We start from the raw sequence: 27,785 nt of genomic DNA, 5'->3' as shown, positions 1-27,785 counted from the left end.
ATACATAGTTGCCTACAGAAATGCGTACAGATGAGCACGCTCATATCAGAAGATTAATGTTGGGAGTCTATCTATATGTCTAATTCAAAAAGATGTGTTTGAGTACAAAAAATGACTGAAGTTTACACACTACAGCAGCAACAATGAGCCATATCTAAAAACTAGCACCCTAAAGTTTCAGAATATATTCGCTTTGACTATAGGTGCTTAACTATGAGCTTGTTTCTGTGTGTGTGTGTGTGTGTGTGTGTGTGTGTGTCACATATTTCCAGGATTCAACTATTTAATGCTCCTGTGTTTTACTCAAGTTGTCTCTTGTCAACATTGCAGAGATACAATGAAGCACCATGTACATACAAACAGCAGCCAGAATGTTCACACACACACACACACACACACACACACACACACACACACACACACACACACACACACAGACGCACAAACACACGAAATGCAATAAAATTCACAAAACCAAACAATCTGCAATCTACAACAAACTCTGAAGTGCACACAGTCTAAGATAACCCTCTGGGGGGAACAGAATACAGAAAGAGTCAGAGAAGCAGAAAGAATCAAACACTGAAATACACTCTCCTCGTCTCTTCTCCTTCTATCTCTCTCTTCACTTCTTCTTCTCTCTCTCTCACACACACACACACACACACACACACACACACACACACACACACACACACACGTGCACATGTTGTCTCTATTCACATGGAGATAAATCAGAGGCAGGCCAAGCAGTCACCGATGTGAAATGAAAATGACACTAATCTGCTGTTACCATAACACACAGAGACACATCAATTATGTCCACCTACAATAACACCCCTCTCTCTTGAGTCTTTCTCTTCCCCCCCATCAGTTTTTTCTCTGCATTGTGTACGTCTCACTCAATGGATAGGACAGAGTTTGTTAAAAGCTACCAGGTGCTGTGGTTGGGCCTTTTGAAGACATGTATATTCTAGTCCTATTTCCTTCATTATTCTAGTATATTCCGCCTTTCCTTCTGAAATTCAGTGTTTTTCGCTGAGAAATCTGCTTATGATTAGTCAAGAGGGTCTCATGGTAGAGAGGGTGGCTTCTCTACCCCAAAAAGCATCATACATCCTAACAACCTTTTCATCACCAAAACTCGATCATTTTTTTATTTGCTTCACACACACTTTGCAAAACACGTTAAAATTTTTTTTTTAAATGAATATTTTTTGTTCGTTCAGAATAGTGAATAAAACTTGAAAAGTCTTTTTCGGCATTAAAAGAACATGTCGTGAAGGATTGGGTGTTGATGTAGAAATCAAATAAATAAGTAACTGATACACGCGAAATAAGTAACTGTGATACACATGTTTATATCCATGTGGAAAAATCTTTGTGTGGAATGAAAGGTTTATGTTTTTGGTATTTGTGGCCATCATTTCAAGTTTTTGTTATTAAACCATGTACTGGCATATTTACCTGCAAACTGCTAAAAGTAGTTTAACAGTAACACACATGTAGGAGAGCCTTAACGTCAGTCAACTGATTAAGTAACATGTCAGTTAGACAGCAAATCTATCAAAAGTATGCTAACATAGCCACCATAAGCTGCAGAGCAATTAAGGCGGTAGCAGCAACACCTCTGAGTTCAGCAAAGGTGTGTTTTATTGCTGATGAGTTCAGCTTTTTATTTTTTTGACATAGATATTTAGGTATCGAGAAGACCAGAAAGTGAACAAAGCCCTAGTGGAGATTATTACATTTAAAACTAGAATGGGCACTCGGTAGAGCGCATACCTTCGCATATCACAAGATTGGGCATTGAATTATGAACATTTTGGCATTAGTTGCATGCCAATTGGACAAAAATGTATCGTGCTATGGTAAAAAAAAGAGTTTGACCTTTCCATGACCTTGACCTTGACCTTTGACCCGATTGATCCCACAATCTAATCAAATGGTCCCCGGATAATAACCAATCATCCCACCAAATTTCATGCGATTCGGTTCAATACTTTTTGAGTTCTGCGAATAACACGCATATAAATAAATAAATAAATAAATAAATAAATACACGGCGATCAAAACATAACCTTCCACATTTTCAATGCGAAGGTAACAAACACAAGAAAGAGATCCATTATTACTAAATTGATGTATCTTTCCAGCATACGACACCCTCTTTCTATAGACCCTCGCAATGCTTTACCCCGCACATAATATGGATTTGTGAGAATGTGTTACACAGCTGATTAACGTATCTCCCTCTGCCCTCTCCTACCTGTTCCCTCTCTGCCGTCCTCCACAGGTAACCGCTTTTTCCTGACCACATTTGGCACTCTGTACATCTCAGAAGTGCAGAAGGAAGACGCTCTGTCCACCTACCGCTGCATCACGAAGCACAAGTACAGCGGAGAGACTCGCCAGAGCAATGGAGCCCGGCTCTCTGTTATGGGTAGGCACCGCACATCGTTTCCTCTCATTGTGGTCGATAATTGTGGCTTTTTTTCTTCTTCTTTTATTCTTGAAAAGACTTATAAAACAGCTGTTCCCTCTGTTTCTGGTCTTTGTGCTAAGCTAAGCATAACATCTGCTAACATTAGCCGCGTAGCTACGCCATCGTCATGACAGTGATATCTTATCTTTTTAATGTCATTCTTAGCAAACATGTTAAATACAAGCATTTCCAAAAATGTCAAACTATTAATTGTGGCTTTTCTTTTATAGTTTTATTCTTTAAAAGACTTACAAAACAGCTGTTCCCTCTGTTTCTCGTCTTTGTGCTAAGCTAAGCTATCCATCTGCTAGCATTAGCTGCGTAGCTACGCTATCATCATGACAGTGATATATTATCTTGTTCATGTCATTCTTAGCAAACACGTTAAATACAAGCATTTCCCAAAATATCAAACTGTTAATTGTGGCTTTTCTTTTACACTTGTATTCTTCAAAAGACTTTAAAAAACGGCTGTTTCCATCGTTTATAGTCTTTGTGCTAAGCTAGGCTAACCACCTGCTATGCTAGCATTAGCCGCATAGCTACCCTATCGTCATGACAGTGATATCTATCTTTTTCATTTGATTATTAGCAAAAAAATGAATCCAAGGATTTCCCACAATGTCAAATTATTAATTGTAGTATCGAAAAATGTGTTAAAGTACTGATTGTAAAGTACTAAATATTGATATATTGTTATGGACGTGCTACAGACCCTATGGAGTCCACCCCGTCAATGCTGGACAGTTTCCAATCCGGTGAGGTACAGGTGGGGCTCGTCGTGGAGTTTCCCTGCATCGCTTCCGGATACCCAAACCCCACCATCCGATGGCTGAAGGATGGTCGGCCATTACCTGCAGACTCCCGCTGGACGCGGCGCACCTCCGGCCTCACCATTTCAGATTTGAGGCTCGAGGACAGCGGCAACTACATCTGTGAGGTCACCAACAGTTTTGGCTCCAAAGAGGTGACGGGTCACCTCAACGTCATAGGTGGGTGAAAAGGACTGAAAAGAGTAGAGCTGAATAATAAAATACCAAGATTCGGCGCACATCCGACGCATCACCGCTGACTTCATTCATCCGTTGGTTCCACAATGACAAGACAAGTTCAGGAGCGGTGTGAATGTGATGACAGGTGTGATGGAGACATCCTTTGAGCTCTGTTGGCTTTGCCCTGGCCTCTCCAAATCACCCGTGTCCGGGCCGAGCGTGAGCTTCATCTAGATAGATAGAAAGATAGATATATACTTTATTAATCCCCAAGGGGAAATTTGTCGTCACAGTAGCAGCACCAATAAACTAAACACACAAGAATAAAAAATAAAATATTAAAAAATAAAAAATATAAAAAAACAGGGATGAAAGATATAGGAGTATACAAAGTAAAATATAAATAAAATATACATGTATATATATATAACATATATGCATACACAATACACAATACTAATGACAAATTAAATTAAATATAACATATTAAATATAGACAGTGTGCAAAATGCAAAGTGTGTGTATGTGTGTAGTGTAAATGATGGCTCGTTTCCCCCCAGCGAGGCGTCGCTACGGTGACCGAGCAGAACGGCGGTCTTACAGGCCCGTCCTCCTCTTTACTTGGGATGTGAGGGCGGGAGGGAGAGACGCAGAGATTATCATGATTTCAATTCTATTCTATTTATTTTGTATCGCCCAATATCACAAATTACAAATGTCTTTACGATCAGTACACGTACGACATCCCTGACCTTTGACCTCACATCGGATCAGGAAATCTCCAAAGAAATAGAATCAGACACAGCATCAGACACAGCCAGGTCCAATGGACCCTAAGAGACGTGAAGTCAGAAAGACACTGGGGAGGAAGAAGAGTTAATAATGTGCAATAAAGAGATGGAAATTCATCCATAAGTAGAGAGAGAAGAGGAGATTGGCGCTCAGTGTATCCTAAAACGTCCCCCAGCAGCCGATAAGCCTCTAGCTGTTGATGTTGTGTGTATAAATAAACAGGATATGAGTCGGTCGTACGCTGGTAGAGAAAATGGTCCACTTGTGGAGAGAGAAAAGGAGGGGAAAGGGGGAGAGAGGAGATGTGGTTGGGGAAAGGGTGAAGTTAGTGGACACAGTCGCAGACAGGCCACAGGGCACATCACAACACCACCGGCAAACCTCCGATGACAGCGCATGGAAGGTGGTACACATACACACACACATGTGGACACACACTGAGAGTAGATGCACTTATTGCCCATGAAGAAAGTCTTCCACGAGCACGGTCACCGCCTGACACACACGTTCACACACATTCAGCTGCCTAAAGCACTAAAGAACACCAGCTGCTTTATTGCTCGCTGACATTTTCTCTCCTCGCTGCTCAGCAAACACACACACACACACACACACACACTAGACCAATGGTTCTCAACCTTTTTGGAGTTATGTACCCCATGTTAAAAAAATGTTTTCAGCTGAGTACCCCCTGACCAGTGCAAAGCATTTTGGGTTGAACAAAATATGTAATACGCAGCATTTTGCATATAATATATAATATATACAATTCAGTTTTACTTACACTACCGTTCAAAAGTTTGGGGTCATCCAGACAATTTGTGTCTTCCATGAAAACTCACTTTTATTTATCAAATGAATTGAAAATTGAATAGAAAATATAGTCAAGACATTGACAAGGTTAGAAATAATGATTAATATTTGAAGTATTAATTTTGTTCATCAAACTTGAAGCTCAAAGGAAGGCCAGTTGTATAGCTTATATCACCAGCATAACTGTTTTCAGCTGTGCTATCATAATTGCACAAGGGTTTTCTAATCAGATATTAGTCTTCTAAGGCGATTAGCAAACACAATGTACCATTAGAACACTGGAGTGCTAGTTGCTGGAAATGGGCCTCTATACACCTCTGGAGATATTTCATTAGAAACCAGACGTTTCCACCTAGAATAGTCATTTACCACATTAACAATGTATAGTGTGTATTTTTGATTCATGTTATCTTTATTGAAAAAACAGTGCTTTTCTTTGAAAAATAAAGACATTTCTAAGTGACCCCAAACTTTTGAACGGTAGTGTATATATTTTATATGTTTATATATACATATTTAAATATTTATATATATATTTTATTTTTTAGGAATGTTTATTAAATAACTATTTTCAAAGACTTTTTTTTATGGATTTAAAATATATTTTAAACTAATCTCACGTACCACCTAGAGGGCCTTCACGTACCCCCGGGGGTACACGTTATTTGAGAACCACTGCACTAGACGATCAAACCAACATATGATTTGGGTTGCCTGGCCTGAAGTAATACCACCACGTTCTGTACCTTGTGTGTAGATATTAACTTGTGAACGAGAAGGTATTAAAAATGCACGTTCTTGTCTTGGTCCTCTCTAGAGCCACTACGGGTCACGTTGTCCCCCAAGAACCTGAAGACGGGGATCAGCAGCACAGTCATCCTATCCTGCGCCGTCCAAGGTTCCCCGCATTTTATCGTGTCCTGGTACCGTAACACGGTATCCGTGATACCCGATCAGCATTTTTCCATCCAGGGGGCTCACAATGAGACATTGTTCATTTCCGCCGCACAAAAGAGACACTCGGGAGCTTACCAGTGCTTCGCCATGCGCAAAGACCAGACGGCCCAGGACTTCTCCATCATCCTGCTGGAAGGTGAGGACGGGCAGGGAGTACCATGCCAGTGCAAACTCATGCATGTATCTATAACACGAGAACGGTACCAAGGTCCAACTCATGTCATGGCTCATACTGTACGGGGAGTTGTGTGTCTGATACCGGGATACACTACCGTTTAAAAGTTTGGAGTCACCCAGACAATTTTGTGTTTTCCATGAAAACTCACACTTCTATTTATAAAAATGAATTGTAAAATTAATAGAAAATATAGTCAAGACATTGACAAGGTTTGAAATAATGATTTTTATTGTAAATATTAATGTTGTTCTTCTTGTGGCTCAAAGGAAGGCCAGTTGTATAGCTTCTCTCACCAGTATAACTGTTTTCAGCTGCGCTCACATAAAAAGGGTCTTCGAGGGTTTTCTACCCCTCCGTTAGTCTTCTAAGGTGATAACACGATGTACCACAAGAACACTGGAGATGGGCCTCTATACACCTATGTAGAGACTTCATTAAACACCAGAGAATAGTCTTTTACCACATTAACTACACTCAAAGAAATGACTCATTGGATGAACTCAATTAAATTGTTGGCAGGTTTTCCATCCAATAATTATATGCAACTCCAACTCAAATTTAGCACATCAGTGCAATAAAATGTAATTAAGTTAGTCCAACTCATTTGTACCAAATACATCTCAAATAAAATAACGATATTCATTAAATTAAATTAATTTGTGTTTGTCCAACTCAAAATATAAACGAACTAACTAACAAAATATGCAAAATCCACACAGACCTGAATTGAACCCACAGACCTCTGGCTTTGAGGCAACAGTGCTAGCCACTACACCACCGTACAGCCCTGAAAGTGTCTTCACCTTGTAAACAACTGATTTTCAGCTTAGTTTCAATGAAACACATTTATTTTGATCTGATATGCACCTAACTAATAAATCTGATAAATGAAAGTATTCATACATTTTGTACCATAAAATATAAATATCTATTTTTGTAATTGATTTATTTAAATGTATCAAACAATATTTAAATGTGTCACCTCTAAGAAGGGCATGAATCGTTTTTGTGAGTGTAACCTAAATAAATCTAATAAATGAAAGTATTCATACATTTTGTGTTACACCCATAAAATAGAAATATCTATTTTTGTAATTGATTTATTTAAATGTATCAAACAATATTTAAATGTGTCACCTCGAAGAAGGGCTTGGATAATTTTTTTGAGTGTATGTATAGAGTGTATTTATGATTAATTTAATGTTATTTCATTGAAAGAAAACAGTGCTTTTCTTTTAAAAAATAAGGACATTTCTAAGTGACCCCAAACTTTTGACCAGTAGTGTCTGTTTTTTCACTTATGTCTATATTTTGGACAAATTATTGTGAAGATGATGATAAGAGAGCATCTATTCAGTGGGAAATAATAGTTTAATTGACATATAATACACATAATGAATGCATATATAGCATTTCTGTTATGCTTCATCTCGTGTAATCTAGAAATTGATTTCTTTCTACATTCACACCTCATACATCTCTTGTGTCTCTGCGATCGTTTGTCAGACGGTACCCCCCGCATCGTCGCCTCCTTCAGCGAGAAGGTGGTGCTGCCGGGCGAACCCTTTTCCCTGATGTGCGCCGCCAAAGGAGCGCCTCCCCCCACCCTCACCTGGACCCTGGACGACGAGCCCGTCGCCCGGGACCTGTCGCGCGTCCGGACCAGCCAGTACACGCTGTCGGACGGCAGCGCCATGAGCCACGTCAACATCAGCAGCCCGCAGATCCGCGACGGAGGCGTGTATCGGTGCGCCGCACGAAACTCGGCCGGTAGTGCCGAGTACCAAGCGCGCATAAACGTAAGAGGTGCCTGTCTACTTTTCAATATCAGTCATACAGAGGCCTTTTATGGCCTGACCCCCCTACCCTGACCTCTATCCCATCCTCTACCCTTCTATATCTCTATCTCTAGGTTTGTATGTGGGTTTTTTGCTTTACTGTATTTTTCTTTTTTTTATTAGTTTTTTCTCTTTCTTTCTTTCTTTTTTTGGTTTATCTATCAATTTTAACACTTAAATATAATAATTATGTGCAGCCATCGTGTTGTTGTTCCTCAAGCAGCACCTATAGTGTGTGTTGTCTGTCTTTCTTTCTTGTAGTCCGTTTCCGTTCCTGTTGTTTAGTTTACTGTAGTGAACTAAACACATACACAACAGTTTTAGAACACCCACATTGTTCCAGTATTTATTGAAATTTAAGCAGTTTAAGTCCAGTGAAAAACCTCAAATGGTACAAAAGGTCAGCGGCAAACTGCCAGAAGTTAAACAAAAAAATGTAGGTTACCAAAAACTGAAAAATAATGTACATTTCAAAGTTATAGAAAAATGCGTTTTTCAGGGAACAAGTGATGCAGCTGGAAGAACTTTCTGAAGAATATTTGATTTCCATTACACGAGTGTGTTCGGCTACTTTGATGTGTCAGAAATATAGATTACATTTCGTTAAACTAAACGATTCCGTGATTTATCTTTCTATCTCCAATTGTTTATTTGTTCTATGCTTTAATTTCCGAGTACATTGAGAAATTAAACTGTGTACATTTCAATAAAAACTGGAGAAAGTGAGGTGTTCTAAAACGTTTGACTGGTAGTGTACATATGAACGCCATAATAAGAAAAACACTCCTCCTCATACACCTGATGGAGCGCCCTGTGCTACGCTCACACACACACACACACACACACACACACACACACACACACACACAGTAAGACGACATGGAGCTTCACATATGGAGAGAAAAGAGCTCCGGGAATGTGAGACGAATGGGTGAAGAAAACTTCAGAAGAGAAAGAAACAGATGGCCAGAGACTGACTGGAGAGAGAGAAAAGATGGATGAGAGAAGAGGGGAGGAGTGCCAGTGTCTGGGGGGGGGGGGGAGTGATGGTGAACTCTGGTGACAGGACTGGTGATGTCACCGTCGTCAGAGATGACAAAGATGAGGAGCGACACCGATGGACAGGGCTGTATCACTGTCTCTCTGTCTCACACACACACACACACACACACACACACTTGTCTCTGTCTTTCAAGTGAGATGTGTGATTGTGACATGCGAGTCGGCTCTAAGGAGACATGCCAGAATGAACATTGGGGTAAGAATGAGTTCAATTGCCAGAGAGCTTCAGCACAGCATTCAACACACACACACACACACACACAGAGAGACACACAACCAATACACACATGAAAGAGCAGTAACACACTATGCGTGCCCACTCGCTGAAATGTGATCCACTTCACTTATCTCATTCAGTGAGAGGCCAAAAGCAAAAGATACTCAGCCACACACAGACAGCAGTTGAACACACTCGCACGTGTATACTGTTAACGTGTGTGTTGGTGTGTGTTGGTGTGTGTGTTGGTGTGTGTGTGTGTGTTGGTGCGTGTTGGTGTGTGTTGGTGTGTGTTGGTGTGTGTTGGTGTGACGGTGCTACTGAATAATACATCTTTCACTCGTCAGAGCTGTGACTTCAAAGCTCAGCACACGCTGAGAAAGGGAGGAGGGAGAGGGAAAGAGAAGGAAAGGGACAGAGAGGGAGAGGGAGAGGAAAGGAGAGGAAGGGAGAGAGCGAGGGAGAGAGGAGGGAGGGAGAGGGAGAGAGATGTGGAGAGGGAGAGAGAGGGAGGGAGAGAGAGAGAGAGGAGGAGCAGAGATGGGGAGAGAGAGAGAGGGGGAGGGAGAGATGGAGAGAGAGATGGAGAGAGAGATGGAGAGAGAGAGAGAGGGAGAGAGGAGAGGGAGAGAGAGAGAGAGATGGAGAGAGATGGAGAGAGAGAGAGAGAGATGGAGAGAGATGGAGAGATGGAGAGAGAGAGAAAGAGAGAGAGATGGAGAGAGAGAGATGGAGAGAGATGGAGAGAGAGAGGGAGAGCGAGAGAGGGAGAGCGAGATGGAGAGAGAGAGAGATGGAGAGAGGGAGAGAGAGAGAGAGATGGAGAGATGGAGAGAGAGAGAGAGAGAGAGATGGAGAGAGAGGAGAGAGAGAGAGAGAGATGGAGAGAGAGAGAGAGAGAGCGAGATGGAGAGAGATGGAGAGGGAGAGTGAGATGGAGAGAGATGGAGAGAGAGAGAGAGAGAGAGGGAGAGAGAGAGAGAGAGGGAGAGAGAGAGAGAGAGAGAGAGGAGAGAGATGGAGAGAGAGAGAGAGAGAGAGGGAGAGAGAGAGAGAGAGGGAGAGAGAGAGAGCGAGAGCGAGAGATGGGTAGGAGGGCCCGAAGGAGGAGACACAAAAAGAACAAGTGGTGAGGCGCCCCAGAAGAAGCCAGATGATGGAGTGATGACTCCTCCAGGAGTGCTGGACACATGTTGTGTCCGTCTCTCTCCTTCAGGCGGTGACACGTCACGACCAACACGGAGGCCGTGGCCACGCCCCCTTGTTGTTCTGTGTTAATGTCGTATCGTTCACATGGGCGGCTGCCTGTCGGGGTCAGGTGTAGAAACGTCGGTTAGTTATAACAATGTGTGACACGATAATACGCAACACGTCGTCCAGACGCCCACACAGAGGAAACAATGTGCTTTGCAATCCCCGATTAGGTTGTCGAAGCCAATGAGCGTTGGAGGGGTGCAATATAATTATTAAAAATAATAATAATGCATTACGTTTTCAAAGACGCTTTACATCACATAATTAAAACATCCTAGAAGCTATAACATGAAAAGAACTAAAATGACAATAAAAACAATAGATAAAAGCAAATTCAGATCCTGCAGGTCCTGCAACACCCAACACACACACACCCACACACACACACACACACACACATGAGACATGTACTGCAATACCATAATACCACAGTACAGATGTCTGGTTTGTTTACTTGGGGAAACAAATATAGTTTTCACCCACTTTTACTCCCCCCCCTGGCCTAAAGCGGAAAAAACCCGTTAAAAGTTCATTTATATGGCTCATTTTACTTCACATCTTTTGAAGGTAGCTTAATAAACAGCTGAGCAACTGTATCGCCGTGGGACTTTAAAAGTTCACGTGCACGGGATGGACTAAACAGATTTTCAACGAGAAAAAGTTAGTATGATGAGAAAAAAAAATCCACACTTAAAGCTGCTTTTCAACATTAAGATAAGACACTCAAACTTCCCTCTCTTCCTCCACACTTACATGTTTTTCTCTCCTGTCTCTTCCCTACTGCCCAACTCCCCCCCCCCCCCGTCACCCCTCCCCTTTATTTCAAAAAATTCCACAACCTGCCTCTTACAACATCAACTAATAATCGTTTCATGTTCCCCTCTATGTTCTTCCTCTGGTCAACCTATCTCCTCTTCTTTCTCTCCATATCTCTCCCTTTTGCCCATCTCTCGCTCGCTCTCTCTCTCCCTCTCTCTACCCCCATTAGGTCCTCCGAGGATTCGACCCATGAAGAACATCACTGCGGTGGCGGGGAGGAACTCGTTCATAAGCTGCCGTGTGATTGGCTACCCTTATTACTCAATCAACTGGTACAAGGAGGGTCTCCTGCTGCCTGACAACCATCGCCAGGTAGATTTCGCTTTCGTCATTTTTGCTCAAAGAAAATAAAAAAATACATCAGAACTTATTTTCCATAAAGCTGACTGTACAGTTTGTAGTTACGTAAATCCTATCGTTATATCAGGGGCGTCAAACTCATTTTCACCATGGGCCACATCAGCATCATGGCTGCCCTCTTAAAGGGCCGGAAACACTTTATAAACTCCTCGAACATATAGGTAAATAACTCTCTTTGCAATTGATTATTGTTTATTTGAGTGTAGAAATATTGTACGTAAGAAAATATCTCTAATATTACAACATACATCCATTTAATTTGAAACCTTCAAAATAAAAGCACGGAATTTTTTCTTCAATTACTTTAAGAAAAGGGGATGAATATGTCTTTAAAGCCGTCAGGGGCCACATCAAATGATGCGGCGGGCCGGATTCAGCCCGCGGGCCTTGTGTTTGACACCTGTGCCTTATACGGAGTGTTTTTTAAAGGTTACTTCGACCATCTTAATTACAACCTTATCATCTGGCATTATGTCACTTAAATGCACAGCTGTGTTGACCTGTATGAATCAGAAGACACCCCTGGGTGTAACACTGATGATGTCACTTCAGGTGGTGTATGAAAATGGGACTCTGAAGCTCAGCGACGTCCAGAAGGTTCTGGACGAGGGCGCCTACGTCTGCAGCGTGCTCATCCAGCCACAGCTGTTCATCACTCAGACCGTCTATATTTCTGTCAAAGGTCAGTCGGTCATTTTTTTTAAAGTAATAACTTTGTTAAAGAGTTGCCCACTTTAGGATGGAGTCACATGGATATGTTTAAAAACACACATAGCACAGGGGTATGCAAGTGCTTTTGTGTTGTTGCTGTGTGGTGGAAATTATATTAACTTTTTAGAGGTTTGAGAAAGAGAATACTGGAAGTAAATGTAAATAAATGATAATATATATTTTTTATTAATCTATGAGTCTAACCCGTTTCTGCCACTGTCATAATAATGACTTAGCATCTCATAATAATGAGATACTATCTCATAGTATCTCATTATTATAAGATAGTATCTCATTATTATGAGATAGCAAATCTAAATAATGATCTAATCTTAATAATGACTTACTATCTCATCATTATGAGATAGTATCTCATTATTATGAGATGCTAAGGCATTATTATGAGATAGTAAGTCATTATTATGATATAGTAAGTCATAATTATGATAAAGTAAGTCATTATTATGAGATAGTAAGTCATAATTATGATATAGTAAGTCATTATTATGAGATAGTATCTCATTATTAAGAGATAGGATCTCATAATTATGAGATGCTAAGTCATTCTTATGAGATATTAAGTCATAATTATGAGATAGTATCTCATTATTAAGAGATAGGATCTCATTATTATGAGATGCTAAGTCATTATTATGAGATAGTAAGTCATAATTATGATATAGTAAGTCATTATTATAAGTTAGTAAGTCATAATTATGATATAGTAAGTCATTATTATGAGATGCTAAGTCATTATTATGAGATAGTAAGTCATTATTATGAGATGCTAAGTCATTATTATGAGATAGTAAGTCATAATTATGATATAGTGAGTCATAATTATGACTTACAGGACCCTCATTTTTCTCTCACAGTGGCGGAAACGGGCTTTCATATTTTTTTATACTGGGCCATAATCATAAAAATAATCTGAATGTAGAATAGGCTTCCTGTCGTCGGGATGGAGAGTGAATACGGTTGTGGAGAAGGAGGTGTGAGTGGAACAGAGAGAGAGGAAAGAAGAAAGCTGCGCCTCTAATAAAGCCTGATGACGACGGGGCGGAGTGGCCCAGTGCCTCTTTCAATCACTCCGCAATTACATCGAGCACAATGTGTGTGTCTGCAGGCCACATGTGTGTGAATCATTGCATTGTGTGTGTGTGTGTGTGTGTGTGTGTGTGTGTGTGTGTGTGTGTGTGTGTGTGCTGCTGGTCATCTCTCAGCATAGCATGACAGGTGAGTTCTAGGAAATTGGGAGACGACATGTTCGGGCGTCATCGTCGGTTTCTTTGCGCACATGCGTGTTCACAGGTGCGCCTCCACGGCCGACGCACACGCGTGTGCGTCGGCCGCACGCGTGCGTGTGTGGGTATGTGCTCGCGTCGGTGTGTGCGCGCGCGTCATGTCTCTGATTAAATTTGATGAATTTTAACGAGGCCCAGATTAAATCCCCCAGATGTCTCAGCCGTAACCACCCCCCCCCCCTCCCCTCCCCTCCCCCAAACCATCACCGCCACCACCACCACCCTTCCCTTCCTCCTCCACTCTAAACCACCCGACATCACCTCTGCCGCTCTCCATAGCAACGCATGCTCCCCCCCCCCCCTCCCCGTGCGGATGGGGCTCTAATTAGAGCAGCTATTATGGGCTGTCTTTAGCAGGGCAGGGTGGGATGGAGTGGAGTGGTATAGAGGGGTATAGAGTGGGTAGTGGGCTAGTAGGCCGGGGCTTTGGGGTCCAGGCTGAGATGAGAGGCTCAAGAAATCAGGCAGAAAGATGGACCACTACTTTCACTTTTTTAGTCAGGGGAAAAGTATTCTGAGTCTGATCCATGTCCTCTAAACATAAATCTCTCTCTCTCTCTTAACGTCTCTTTCTCCCTCCACCTCTTTTCCCTTTTGCTTCACTCCCCATCCCCCCCCCATGTCCTTTCCATGCCCCCACATCTTCAAATGTGTGTCTACCCATATCCCCCCCCCCCCCCCACCCGCGTTTCTTTTACATCTGACTTTCTCTCTCCTTTTTTCTGTATCCTTCCAATTTTTCCACATTTGCTTCAAAATCTCCAAATCTTCACCTCCTCCTCACCCCGATCGCTGTTTTCATTCATCTTTTTATAAATGCGTTTCCACTCCCTTCATCTGTCTTCTCTCTCTCTCTCTCTATACCCTTTATTTCACCGCGTCGACTGTTTTTCCTCCGCCCCCACTCTCCTTTTCATCTCTCGGATCTGCCCGTTTCTCTCTTGCTCATCTTCTTTTTTTTTAAATCTCATGTTACTATTGTCCCCTTGACTCTCCTCCCTCGATACCTCTCTCACTCTTCCATCCCCCCCCCCCCTTCTCTCAGTCCCTCCACTGATCCAGCCGTTTGACTTCCCGCCGACGTCCATCGGCAAGTTGATGTACATCGCCTGCGTGGTGTCGTCCGGCGACATGCCCATACACATCACGTGGCGCAAGGACGGCCAGGAGATCGTCGCCTCGTCCGGCATCACCATCGACACCAAGGAGTTCATGTGCTCCCTCCAGATCTCCAAGGTGTCGCTCAAACACAACGGCAACTACACGTGCATCGCCAGCAACGACGCCGCCACGGTCAGCACGGAGCGGCAGCTCACTGTCACGGGTAAGGAAAGGAAAGTAAAGGAAAGGAAAGGAAAGGAGTGAGCGAAGAGCGGCGGGATGTATAAGAGTGACATTAACCCTCCTGTTGCCTTAGGGTCAATTTGACCCCATTCAATGTTTAACCCTCCTGTTACCTTTATATTTACTGACATATTTTACCCTCTGGGTCAATTTGACCCCAGCAATTAAAACCTCCAGAAAATTATTAGAATTAATATTGTTTCTCAAGTTTAAGTGTGAGGTACTTTATGTTTGTTTGTTGACGACCTAAATAGCCCTTTAAATATATAAAAAAGTTGATATTTCGTATATGTTTGACACAGTGAAAAACAGCCTGGGGTCAAATTGACCCCAAAGAACACCGACGTTAAACATTGAATGGGGTCAAATTGACCCGAAGGTAACAGGAGGGTTAAGAAAAGGGGTTAAGGGGGAAGGGAAGGAGGTTATTTTAAAACTGCACTGCGGTGATTTAGGATGGCACTTTAATAAGGTTGGACGACTTCGTAGATATAAAAAAAAAGAAAGAAGAAGTAGTGCTTTAAAAGTAATTGCAGCAGCGAGGCTTACACGTCGTGACTCTCCGTCCTGGTTATGGATCACACTTAGATACTTAACGTCACGCAGCATCTTTCTTTCGACGATCTTCGGCAGTAAAAAAAAACATCTTTCAAATTTCATGACCTCCAGGGTCGACTTCCTGTGAGTAATGTGGTTGGAGTCGTCAGAGCCTCTGACTGAGGTACTTCCTGAGGCTAGTGCTTTTGATAAGTAGAATCAGTAGTGGTGGAAAGTAATATTTACTCAAATACTACGACCTGACGACAGTTTTGAGATACCTTTACTTAACTGTACTATTTTATTATATGGTACTTTACAAGTTTCAAGTTGTGTACTTGTTCGAGAGGGACAGTGTACTTTGATGAACAATTAAAATTAAAATGTTATTGCACCCAATTCCCATTGTCTGTCCCCCTGACAGAACGTACAGGCTGTACTCGAGGAAAAGGTCACGCCAAAGTGCATTAGTAATAAACTACAACAAAGTAGTCTATAGCTGACAATAAACAACAGTTCATTAATAAAAAGTTAACAATGGATAAAAAAGAATTGCATATATATATATATATATATATATAAAATAAAAAGAAAATATCACAGTGTAAGGAAGACATTTCATCATATTGCAATCAATAACTCTAATAATAATAATAAAGATTAAACCTAGGGTTCCATATATATAAATGGTACCCTAGGTTTAATCTTAATTGGATTTAAAATATATTTATATATAATTATATTGTTAATACAATTATGTATATATACATATATATATTTATATATGTATATATATATATATGTATATATATATGTATATATGTGTATATACATATATATATATATATTAGTGCTGTGAAAAATAACGCGTTAACGCATTATGATTAAATTACAGGATTAATTAGTTACATTTTTTTAACGCATTTAACGCATGCGCAGAATGAGCTTCCAATCCGTCTGTTGTTGGTCGTCTCGAACCAGCAGCATGTCATTCTGTCTCTAGTGTCGCGTTAACACGACTCAGAGCTCCGGCTCGTGCGCGGCAGAGCTCAGCCGCGATGCGCGCGCACTGGTGAGCAAGTTCTGTGCACCCTGTGTATAAATGTATATATCGTCTTTTGTCATAAATCTTTATGTTCTCACAAAAATATACCGAGAACATCGGTAATATGTGATTAATCATGATTAATCCACAGAAACCTGTGATTAACCTGATTAAATGTTTTAATCGTTTCACAGCCCTAATATATATATAATATATACATACCGTATATGATATAAAAATACAATCCAGGGGTCAGACACCTTTTTGATATGTAGTCCCATTTTTCTTTCTTTTTTTCAGGTCATTAACATCAAGTTTAATTATGACACCATCAAAATTAAATTGGTACTTCTACTGAAGTAAATTATAATTATATTCTATCCATATAGGAAATATGCATAGCAACATAAAATAAAAAAGTATTCTCCTATAATCAGGACATTCTAATTTTATATGAACACATCCACATCATGATCCCTATACCAAACCTCCACCAATCTTGTTGATCGGCAAAAAATAAATCTAACTACCTCTAAATACCAATAAAGGCCAATGTCTGTGAAAGAGCTCATTTGGTATGAGAGGGTACAGAAAACATCCAAAAGAATCTCTTGCGCACTTCTAACTAGACATTGGTCGGCTTCAACGGTCGAAGGTTACATAACCCCTACCACAATTAGTCACATGTATTAGGATAATCAGTAGATCAGTAAGATCAGTAAATAGTTAAAAGATCCCTTTTAACTGGATCATCATCATCTCATTTATTAAATTTCACAACAATGAACACAGCAGATGAAAAGTTTACATTTTGTGTTTCATCAATTTTGTAGATGATGTTCTGACATAAAGTACAATCAGTTTACTGGCCCTGCAGGGAACATTAACCCTCCTGTTATCTTCACATTTACTAACATATTTTACCCTCGGGGTCAATTTAACCCCAGCAATTAAAACCTCCAGAAAATTATTAGAATTAATATTGTTTCTCAAGTTTAAGTGTGAGGTACTTTATGTTTGTTTGTTTGTTGACTACCTAAATAGCCCTTTAAATATATACAAAAGTTGATATTTCTTATATGTTTGACACAGTGACAAACAGCCTGGGGTCAAATTGACCCTAAAGAACACCGACGTTAAACATTGAATGGGGTCAAATTGACCCTAAAGGTAACAGGAGGGTTAAATATGGTTCCGGTGTGAGAAAATGAACTATCTTTGTCTTTTCATTCACTTTTTCCTTCAGTGCCTCCTCGGTTCATGGTTCAGCCCAATAATCAGGATGGGATCTACGGGAAGGCCGGGATCCTAAACTGTTCAGTCGACGGATACCCTCCTCCAAAAGTCCTGTGGAAGCATGCCAGAAGTGCACAAGGTACATCACCTGTCTTTTAATATATATCGGCAGCAGGGGCTTTGTAGGATTCAAAGAAAGGGGGGGCTGGGCCCCTAGGGGAGTGGTATGACTGGTTATGTTTGCACGTGTCAAATATTTTGGGGGGCCCTGGTTATCTATTTTTAGAGACATAATTTCAGTTTCATAGTGATATTTTATGCTCATTTGGACTCTATCACTGATATAAAGATGAACTGGTTCAGTTTAAAATATACCATTCAATGGACAAAATCTGTTATAATATATATTAATGCAAAGAATAGAGAGATGTCAATGGTTATTTGTTGTATTTCGAATTTGCTCGTTCACACTCTCGCTCAATGGAGACAGTTTCTAAGTTTACCTTTCATTCACGTCAAGTAAATCTAAATATAAGCAGGTAACACTCGTTAAAAACTACCGATAGTCACATTCTGTAACTAGAATGGGCACTCGGTAGAGCGCATACCTTCGCATATCACAAGATTGGGCATTGAATTATGAACATGTTGGCATTAGTTGCATGCCAATTGGATATAAATTGACCGCGCTATGGTAAAAAGAAGATGTTGACCTTTTCATGACCTTGACCATGACCTTTGACCCGATCGATGCCAAAATCTAATCAAATGGTCCCCGGATGATCCTAAATGACGTCATCATCTTCTCTTTCTGTGTACAGCGGGCATCGGGAGCCCACAGCAGTACCACCCTGTGCCTTTGACGGGCCGGATCCAGATCATGAACAACGGCTCTCTGCTCATCAGACACGTGCTGGAGGAAGATCGCGGCTTCTACCTCTGTCAGGCCTCCAATGGCGTCGGCTCGGACATCAGCAAGAGCATGGTGCTCACCGTTAAGAGTGAGTGCAATCAATCAATCAATCAATCAATCAAACTTTTACTTCAGACTCAAGGTCCAGACACACGACCTCCGACGAGCAGAGCGTGATGAGGGGTGTCGTGGCGTGGCTTCAGCCAATGAGGCGGCTCGCACTGTTATCCCTGTGCTCCGTGGGCATGAACAAACACACATCGGTGACAAGACTGTGTGTGTGTGTGTGTGTGTGTGTGTTTATGAGTACGCATGCAGCGAGGAAGCGATTGATCTCTAGGACTCTCGGGATCGGTCGACAGACAATCAAAAACACTTTGAGCTTAATCATTATCCGCAATCAATCTCTCTCATCCTGCCCTTGCTTGTCAGGAGCATTCAATGCAATGGAATGGGAACATGGGCGGGGGAGGAGGGGGGGCATGGTGGGGGGGGGTCGGACGGACTTGTCAACATCAGGTGGAGCATTATTAAGAGTGTAAAAAAAAAAAAAACACCCTCAAAAGAGAACGTGACGCTTTTTTGACACTCGCACAGACACATTTAAACGTTCTCCTCCGTGTTCTGCTATCACAAGGTTGCCTCCCCCTCTTCCTCCTCCTCCTCCTCCTCCTCCTCCTCCTCCCCCTCCTCCCTCCCTCTCTTTCTCTCTCTCTCTCTCTCTCTCCTGCTGGTGTTAGTGTTATTGATTTAACCGTTCCTCTCCTCTGCCTCCCTCACTTATGTCTGTTTCGCTCAGCGGAGAAGGAGGAAAAGAGGAAGGGTGGGATAAATAAGTGATGAAAACAAACCAGCAGAACCCGTCCTCGGATCGGTATCGCGCGCGTGTGTGTGCGCGTGTGAGATTGAGTGTGTGTAGATTGTGAGTGATCGACACGAAAAGGTGGAGTGTATCGTTTTTTTGGTGCCTGTTCATTCCCCCGGACTCCCGGTGTGACTCTTGGAGAAGGAGAGAGGAGGTGTATTGACTTTACCTCATTGACCATCGCTCTTCATTACTCTACTGCGGTGGAAGTCGGCCACTGTGAACTTCACCTTTCTAACTGCCGGCTGTCCCAGCCTCTTATCGTATTTGGTCTTTCACTTTCCACCTAAATCCTTTTTTTCCCTCTACTTTCACTCCCCTCTCTACCTCTTTTTCACCCCCGTCATCTCATGTCTCCCTCGTCAATCGGTTTCGCTGTCACCATTTGCCACATTTTGTTCTCGCCTTCCCTCTTTTCATCTCTCTCTCCATCCTTCCAGTCCCGGCTATGATCACCAGTCACCCCAACACCACCATGGCGAAGAAGGGTCACTTGAAGGAGCTGAACTGCACGGCCAGGGGAGAGTGGCCCATCATCATCCGCTGGGAGAAAGGAGACACAGTAATTGACCCCGACCGCAACCCCCGGTACTCCATTCTCACCAGTCCCAATGAGAAGACCGACGAGGTGTTGTCTACTCTCAAGGTGAGACCTTCTCAGAAGAAATCGGACAGCAATGTCTTCATGTCTCTCACTTAGTTCACAAAGCGATGCTGTAGTTGACACTTTTCACCTTCGCATTGAAAATGCCGTTTGATCGCCGTGTATTTGTATGCGTGCGTGCGTGTTATTCGCATAAGTAAAAAGGTATTAAACCGAATCGCATGAAATTTGGTGGGATGATTGGTTATTATCCGGGGAACATTTGATTAGATTTTGGGATCGATCGGGTCAAAGGTCAAGGTCATGAAAAGGTCAAAATCTTCTTGTTACCATAGCACGGTCAATTTTTATCCAATTGGCATTCAACTAATGCCAACATGTTCATAATTCAATGCCCAATCTTGTAATATGCGAAGGTATGCGATCTACCGAGTGCCCGTTCTAGTTTCTTCTTTTTTTGCCCGTTTGAGCGATGTTTTAAATGAGCCAAAGGAAGTGCAAAGCACATTCTCGTTTGCTGTAATCTCACCATTATTGAGTGTGAAATGAGAGCCGACGGTCATATCCATGTGTTTGAGGTGTTAAAGGTTAGAAACAGTCATGGCCTGGCTAATTCATTTACTTTAACACCACGACATATCATCAGGTTGGTATTGGAGTCCGGGTGAAGGTTAGGGGGACCAAGAGGGGCATTGGCTACATTTAGCAAATAGTAAAAGCCCCAAAAAATATATTTAAAAAAGGAAGGAACTAAAATGATTATTACCACAGGACAGCAGAGCTAGGCCCAACTGGGCAGTTGGAGAGGAGAAGACCAGAGAATACACAGTTTGATATATATATATATATACCCCATTTTAAGTCAAAAATAAGTGCTTAAAATATGAATTACAGTACAGTTTAAATTGCCACCACATCTAAGTAAAATATATGTGCTTTAAAATATAGATAAAAAACATGCAAACAGTGAAATAAAAGAAAAATACACAGACTAAATCAGTTAAACCTCAAAATAAGTGCTTTAAAATATAAATATAAAAGATAAAAAATAAAATACAATAACAATATTTAATATACAGAGGAATAACAAATATATATACACGGTTGTTATGAAAGTGAATTGGCAGCAGGTTAAAGTGTCCAGGATAAAGTGTTTAAGATTCTTTACAACAATGAAGAGTTTAGCGTATCGATGCCGCGGTACCTTCAGTTATATTAGAACAGAAACAATATGGATTCACCGAAAGATGAGTAAACAACGGCACCGAAGGCTCTTCTTGTTCTTCTCCCGACTGGCAAAGGTTTGATTGGCAGATGGTTCATCCAATCAGGGTTGAAAGTGCCCACCCTCTTTCCCCAAACAGTCTCCACTGATGGCTTTTCAGATGTTTCCGTGCAACAAACCACCTGCTGGGTCAGACCTGCATCCCCAAAGGGAATATTAATGTGCATCCAGAGTTGCTATTATAAGAGTAACTGAAACTGGGCACTTTGCAGATGATGGAAAAAGTCCCGCTATCAAAATGGAGAGGTCAAATATCATGAACCCCGGGTCAAAACGTCACTTCCGGTCAAATCACTTGACAAGTATTTTCACAATAAAAGTCCCATCTGTTATTGTCTGCATTAAAGTCACTTCACGGGCTTCAACCGGCCTCGACAATCTGAAATACTAAACACACATTAACTCTCATGCGACATACATTAATTCTTGCCATTTACATTTGCAGAGTAGACATTAGCCCTATGCTTCATAACACATCAACAACAATATCAATATTCTCCCTAATATTTCCTTTTATAATCACTTTCTATTTGTATTAATTCAAAGCATAAGACTTCCTCTGCACATGTGCAATATCAAATTTTTTATTTTTTTATAAACCCACATTTCTGGACACGATGTGACGATTCTGCTTCACAGTCACGGCAGCCACAAGTCTACCTCGACTTTTGCTGATTTGAAAATGAGATGCTTTTCTGCGGTATGTATCATAGGAATGCCGGATATGATGCATGCAGCTGTGCGCGATGGCGCTCAGTAAGGGTCACCCTGAAACGAGTGGGACCGAAGGAGCTCGGTGATTTCAAGTGAAGCTGAATCGCGTGTGTGTCCGGGGAGTTGTGAGGATGGCGTTGTCTCCCAGCTGGTTTTGATGTGCACACAGATCACAGAGGCTCGCACAATATTTAATAAAGGTTACCCCCCCAGTGGGTCGTGTTGCTCTGTTACTGTGGATTGACAATGTGATAGACTCAAGATGAAACATTCAATGCAATTCGGTTTATTTTGTATCGCCCAAGATCACAAATTATGAATTTGCCTCAGAGGGCTTTTCAATCTGGACACATACGACATCCCTGACCTTTGACCTCACATCGGATCAGGAAAAACTCCCAAAAAATAGAAAAAAAACTTTAAAAAATAACAGAGGAGGATCCCTCTCCAGGATGGACAGAATAGATGTCATGTGACCAGAATGAAGCCTTACAGAGTTACAACACATTCAATGAATATGACAGAATATATGAATAGTTCTTAGTAGACATGATCCACGATCCAGAAAGGGGACCTATTTAATAAAAATTACCGTGTAGTTAATCATCTTAAAGCGTCAATAGAGTGTTACCAATGATGTATTTTGATGTGCATTTAGATGTATCCACTGGTTAAAGAATGTCTATATTTTAAGTGCAGGCAAAAAAACGTTTGAATGGGGTTTGTGACTTATTGCACCTTTCCTCTCAATACACGACGAGTCACTAAATACTTCTCTCGCGGGGCCTTATCCATCACGAAGGTGTACTTTAAAGACAAAGATAGAGTTGTTTGTCTCTCTGACCTTTGTCTTTCGACATTTCTCACCTGCAGCTGAAGCCAGCAGAGCGTGAGGATTCGGTCTTCTTCTCCTGCCACGCCATTAACTCTTATGGAGAGGGGCGTGGCCTCATCCAGCTCACTGTGCAAGGTACTGGAACCGTTCCTGTCAAAGTACCGGCTCCTCTTCATCTTTATAAAAGCTATACGCACACCTGCACGTCCCTCGTCAACACTAAAGATGAATGATCTCTCTTTTGGGCGCTGTCCTCTCCTTCCTTTTCATCTTTCCTTCCTCACCTTCACTCGCGCCCACTCGTTCAAATCCTCAGAGCCCCCGGACCCTCCGGAGTTGGAGGTGCGTGAGGTCAAAGATCGCAGCATGAATCTCAGGTGGACGCAGAGATTTGATGGAAACAGCGTCATCACCTGCTATGATATCGAGTATAAGAACAAGACGGGTGAGTAAGAAGAGTGCGATCCATAATTTGACAGAAAATGGACGAAGAACAGTTAATCTAACAGATTCTGAGTCGCTGATTCTCTTTTTTATTATAACACCACTGAATGTATATAAATACTTCCTACGAAATTAAAGAGTATGACTGATTTCAGTAAAACTCACATCTTATTCTCAGAAGTTCTTGCTAATCTAATATATGTATATATATATGTATATATATATATATATATATGTACATATATATATGTACATAAATAAATGTATATATATATATATATACACCAGATTCTCAAATGTATGTCACACTCGGTATACTAATATGCATGTGTGAGATTCAAACACAGACTAATAATAATAATAATAATAATAATAATAATAATAATAATATCAATAGTCATAATAATAATGATGATAATAATCATACTAATAATGACAGTGATAATAATAATAATGATAGTGATCATAATATGATGATAATAATAATATTAATAATAATAATAATGATGATGATAATAATAATAATGATGAAAATAATAATGATGATGATGATGATTATAGTAATAATATGTATTATAATAATAATAATAATAATAATAATAATGATGATGATGATCAGAATAATTATCATAATAATAACAAGAATTATTATTATAAAACTGATGATAATAATGATAATAATGATAATTATATTAATATTATTACAATTCCAAGAAGTGTCAACATGGTGGCAAACTGAACAAGTCATTATTCTCTTCTTCTTCTTCTTCTTTTTGGGGCAGATACCTGGGAGCTGAAGCACGCCACTCGAAACATCTCCCCCAGCAACAACCAGGCGAACATCGTGGACCTCCACCCGGCCTCCGTCTACAGCATCCGCATGTTCTCCTACAATGTGATCGGCAAGAGCGAGGCCAGTAAGGAGCTCACCATCAGCACGGAGGAAGCACGTACGTATCGCCACCGCGCAGAAAACATTCCAATTGTGATTGTTGCAACAGCTCCTCGTCACTGCATCTGTCCTTGAATATTTGTATTCAAATTTCATTTCAATAAAACTGAGAAAAGCATCTTTGAAAGTCTCTCTCTCTCTCTCTCCCTCTCTCTCTCTCTGTATAGAGCCGGACGGTCCTCCCATGGAGGTGATCCTACAGCCGGTCACCTCTCAAAGTATCAGGGTCACCTGGAAGGTAAAGTAAAAGAATTGTCTGTTTGTGTAACACTTAATTTCATGTTTTCCGTCCCGATTCCTTTTGTAAGTCGTTTTGCGGAGGCGGATAAATAATCTCGTGCTTTATGAATAAGAAATAGCTGCAATGTCGATGCTCTATCTTCCCTGTTTTCTGTTCTCCAGGCTCCCAGGAGAGAGCTGCAGAACGGGGTCATCCGGGGTTACCAGATCGGTTACCGAGAGACCGGCCCGGCCAGCAACGGCCAGTACAGCATCGTGGAGATGAAGGCCACCGGAGACAGCGAGGTCTACACCCTGGACAACCTGAAGAAGTTTGCCCAGTACGGCGTGGTGGTCCAGGCCTTCAACAGAGCCGGCACCGGGCCCTCGAGCTCGGAGATCAATGCGACCACGCTGGAAGATGGTGAGACTCACCCTCACATGCAACCTCGTCTCAGCATGTGTGAAAGGAAGATATCGTCTCGTGTAAATGTGGGTTAGGAATAAGAGGAATATGGTTCAGCAGTCGACAGGAGTGCGTTAATAACCTTCCTGTGACCTTTGGGGTCAATTTGACCTCATTCAATGTTTAACAGCTTCAAATATATGATTGAGATTTTTTTTTTTTGTGCTTCATATTTCATGACTTTTCCTAATTTACACAAAGTTGTTTGGAATGATATTGAGGTCACTATAAAATGCGATTTTTATAATCTTCCAAAAGCTTTAAGGCCTTAACATAACCATCGCTGTAGTGAGATTTTTGTTGAATTTTTTTACATTTTATGTCATTTAGCTGAGGCTTTTATCCAAAGCGACTGATTCATACACCGTAGACACAGCTACAGGGAGCAGCTCTGTGTTAAGTGTCTTGCTCAAGGGCACATCGACTCGGGCGGGGATTGAACCACCGACCCCCTGATTGAAAGACAGACCTGCTACCCACTGACACAGTCATCCTCTGATAGTTCACACATGATGTAGGATGAGGGGAAATATGGTTCCCATGGCGTATTATGTAATAGTTCACACAACATGGGCATCATGTACACGTCTACACAGCAGCCGTCTAAACACTCTTTTTTTTTTTAAGAAGCTATTTAGGTAGTCAACAAACACAGATAAAGTACCTGACACTTAAACTTGGGAAATCATTTTAATTATAATAATTTTCTGTTGTCAAATTGACCTGAAGGGTAAAAGATGTTAGTACATGTGAAGGCAACAGGAGGGTTTGTAAATACAATGGAAGAATAAACGGTCAAACATATGAAATACAACCCTCTGTTTGTTTTCGGCTTTGATTCATAGTTACCTCTCTTTTTCTTTTTTTTTCTGCCATTGTTCTTTTTGCCGTCTCACCGCGAAGAAGACTGAATGTTGGCTGCTGGCATCTAAAAGCTTTTCACACAAAAAAACCAAGGACACACATAGTCTCATAGACGCGGTGCTCAGCAGCGCCGCGGAGAAGATGGAGAGAGGCAGCGATGCGGCCGTGCACCCCCACGGCTGGGGGGGGGGGCAAAATGTTGAGTGAATCAATGGATGAACCGAAGAATCCTGAACATTGTTTAGACTATTTGTAATCTGCATCTGGACGTAGATATAAAAAAAAGAATACGCATAAATACTTGCAATTTTTTGTGTGTGCATTTTTCATTCAGGGTTGTGTCGGAGGAATCTTAAGAAAATCTTTTAAAAGAAATGTATTTTTTCTGAATTACACACCTCTATTACCAAATAACCGTCTAACAAATATAATTAAAATCTGTAATCAATAATGGAAGTATTGAAAGAAGTCACTTTCTAAAGCCATATTTCTGCATGGCTAGGGAAAGAATATTGACATTATTTTTTTTAAACGAGGATAATATCATGAATCCAATAGTTTCCCAAAAAATATTTTTTTAAAGTAGGTTGAAGGTAGTCTTGGATCACGTGGACTTAATTCACTTGCTTTTCCATTGATTCATTTCTTGTAAAGCAATATTTTCTCATGCACGAATTGACTTTTGGCCACGGAGGAGCTAAATACATCCAAAATATCATCTTTAAGTCATAATCCTCATCATATTCTCTTAAGGATACGTCTTCTTGTCTTTCTTTATTCTTCACCGTCGAGCTGAAATTAATTCAATCAATCTCAACGCTGTACACACAAAAACACATATTTTTCTTTCACTACATGCCGCTCTAAATCTCTATCATACGACATGCACATTTGTTTTTTATCTCCCCATACAAACAAACACACACACACACACACACACACACACACGGTGAGCAGTTGGCTAAACCCCATTGGTCCAGAGCATACAGAGCCCTCTAGGTCTTCCCGATGGCTGTCACCGTGGCGACAGTGATATTGATGGCCATTATGATAATAGTGATAACAACAAGCACACTAAAAATAATTAGAATTAGCTTGTCTCGCTGTCCCTCTCCCTCTCTCTCTCTCCCTCTCTCCCTCTCTCTCTCTCTCTCTCTGGTTCCCTCCACTGCTTCCTGCTGTAATTATCCACAGCTGAGCATATTGTCTCTCTGCTCCCTCTTTTCATCTTTTTCTCTGCCCTTCTCTTGTCCCCCTTGCTTTTAACTCTCTTCCTCCCTTCTTCCTCTTCCCCCTCATCCCCATCTACTCCTCCCTGGAGCCTCCAGTCCAAAAAAAACGGCCTTTCATTTCTCTGTCGTTTTTTTATGTTAAAACGAACGAACGCATTTACTTATTATTATTATACGTCAACAACCTTTGCACTGATGTGTAGTACTTGGTGTCTTAACCCCTTCCTTCATCACTTGGACCCAGCTCACATTTTATATCTCTTTTTCTATAAAGGTGGATCTTTGAAGGAGAGCAAAATCTGTTTGTTGCCCTTTAATGATTTTGCCTAAAGGTTTATTAATGCAAAAAAAAACTGTTTCCCAGTTTCCTAATCCTCCTATGTCCTTTCCCTCCCTTCCTCTGTCCTCCTCCTCCCAACCTACTCTCTCTCTCTCTCTCTCTCTCTTC

The 27,785-nt window shown here is 41.2% G+C and overlaps 1 protein-coding gene across 1 annotated transcript in view; it reads left to right on the top strand.

Annotated features, from left to right (window-relative positions):
- LOC130211319 (cell adhesion molecule DSCAML1) overlaps window positions 1-27,785 on the top strand; it is a 104,603-nt gene that overhangs the window by 61,749 nt on the left and 15,069 nt on the right. Inside the window, exons 4-18 of the mRNA XM_056442059.1 lie at window positions 2,297-2,443; window positions 3,199-3,477; window positions 5,900-6,175; window positions 7,724-8,023; window positions 11,577-11,719; window positions 12,320-12,449; window positions 14,828-15,106; window positions 17,955-18,074; window positions 18,766-18,945; window positions 20,163-20,368; window positions 23,199-23,295; window positions 23,477-23,605; window positions 24,387-24,554; window positions 24,724-24,794; window positions 24,959-25,199. Of these exons, the coding sequence (XP_056298034.1) occupies window positions 2,297-2,443; window positions 3,199-3,477; window positions 5,900-6,175; window positions 7,724-8,023; window positions 11,577-11,719; window positions 12,320-12,449; window positions 14,828-15,106; window positions 17,955-18,074; window positions 18,766-18,945; window positions 20,163-20,368; window positions 23,199-23,295; window positions 23,477-23,605; window positions 24,387-24,554; window positions 24,724-24,794; window positions 24,959-25,199 (2,766 nt within the window). The remainder of the gene's footprint in view (window positions 1-2,296; window positions 2,444-3,198; window positions 3,478-5,899; window positions 6,176-7,723; window positions 8,024-11,576; window positions 11,720-12,319; window positions 12,450-14,827; window positions 15,107-17,954; window positions 18,075-18,765; window positions 18,946-20,162; window positions 20,369-23,198; window positions 23,296-23,476; window positions 23,606-24,386; window positions 24,555-24,723; window positions 24,795-24,958; window positions 25,200-27,785) is intronic.

Source organism: Pseudoliparis swirei, chromosome 20 (genome assembly GCF_029220125.1).
Source record: "Pseudoliparis swirei isolate HS2019 ecotype Mariana Trench chromosome 20, NWPU_hadal_v1, whole genome shotgun sequence".
In the NCBI taxonomy this organism is placed as follows: Eukaryota; Metazoa; Chordata; class Actinopteri; order Perciformes; family Liparidae; genus Pseudoliparis; species Pseudoliparis swirei.
This window is presented reverse-complemented; position numbering and strand designations above follow the sequence as displayed.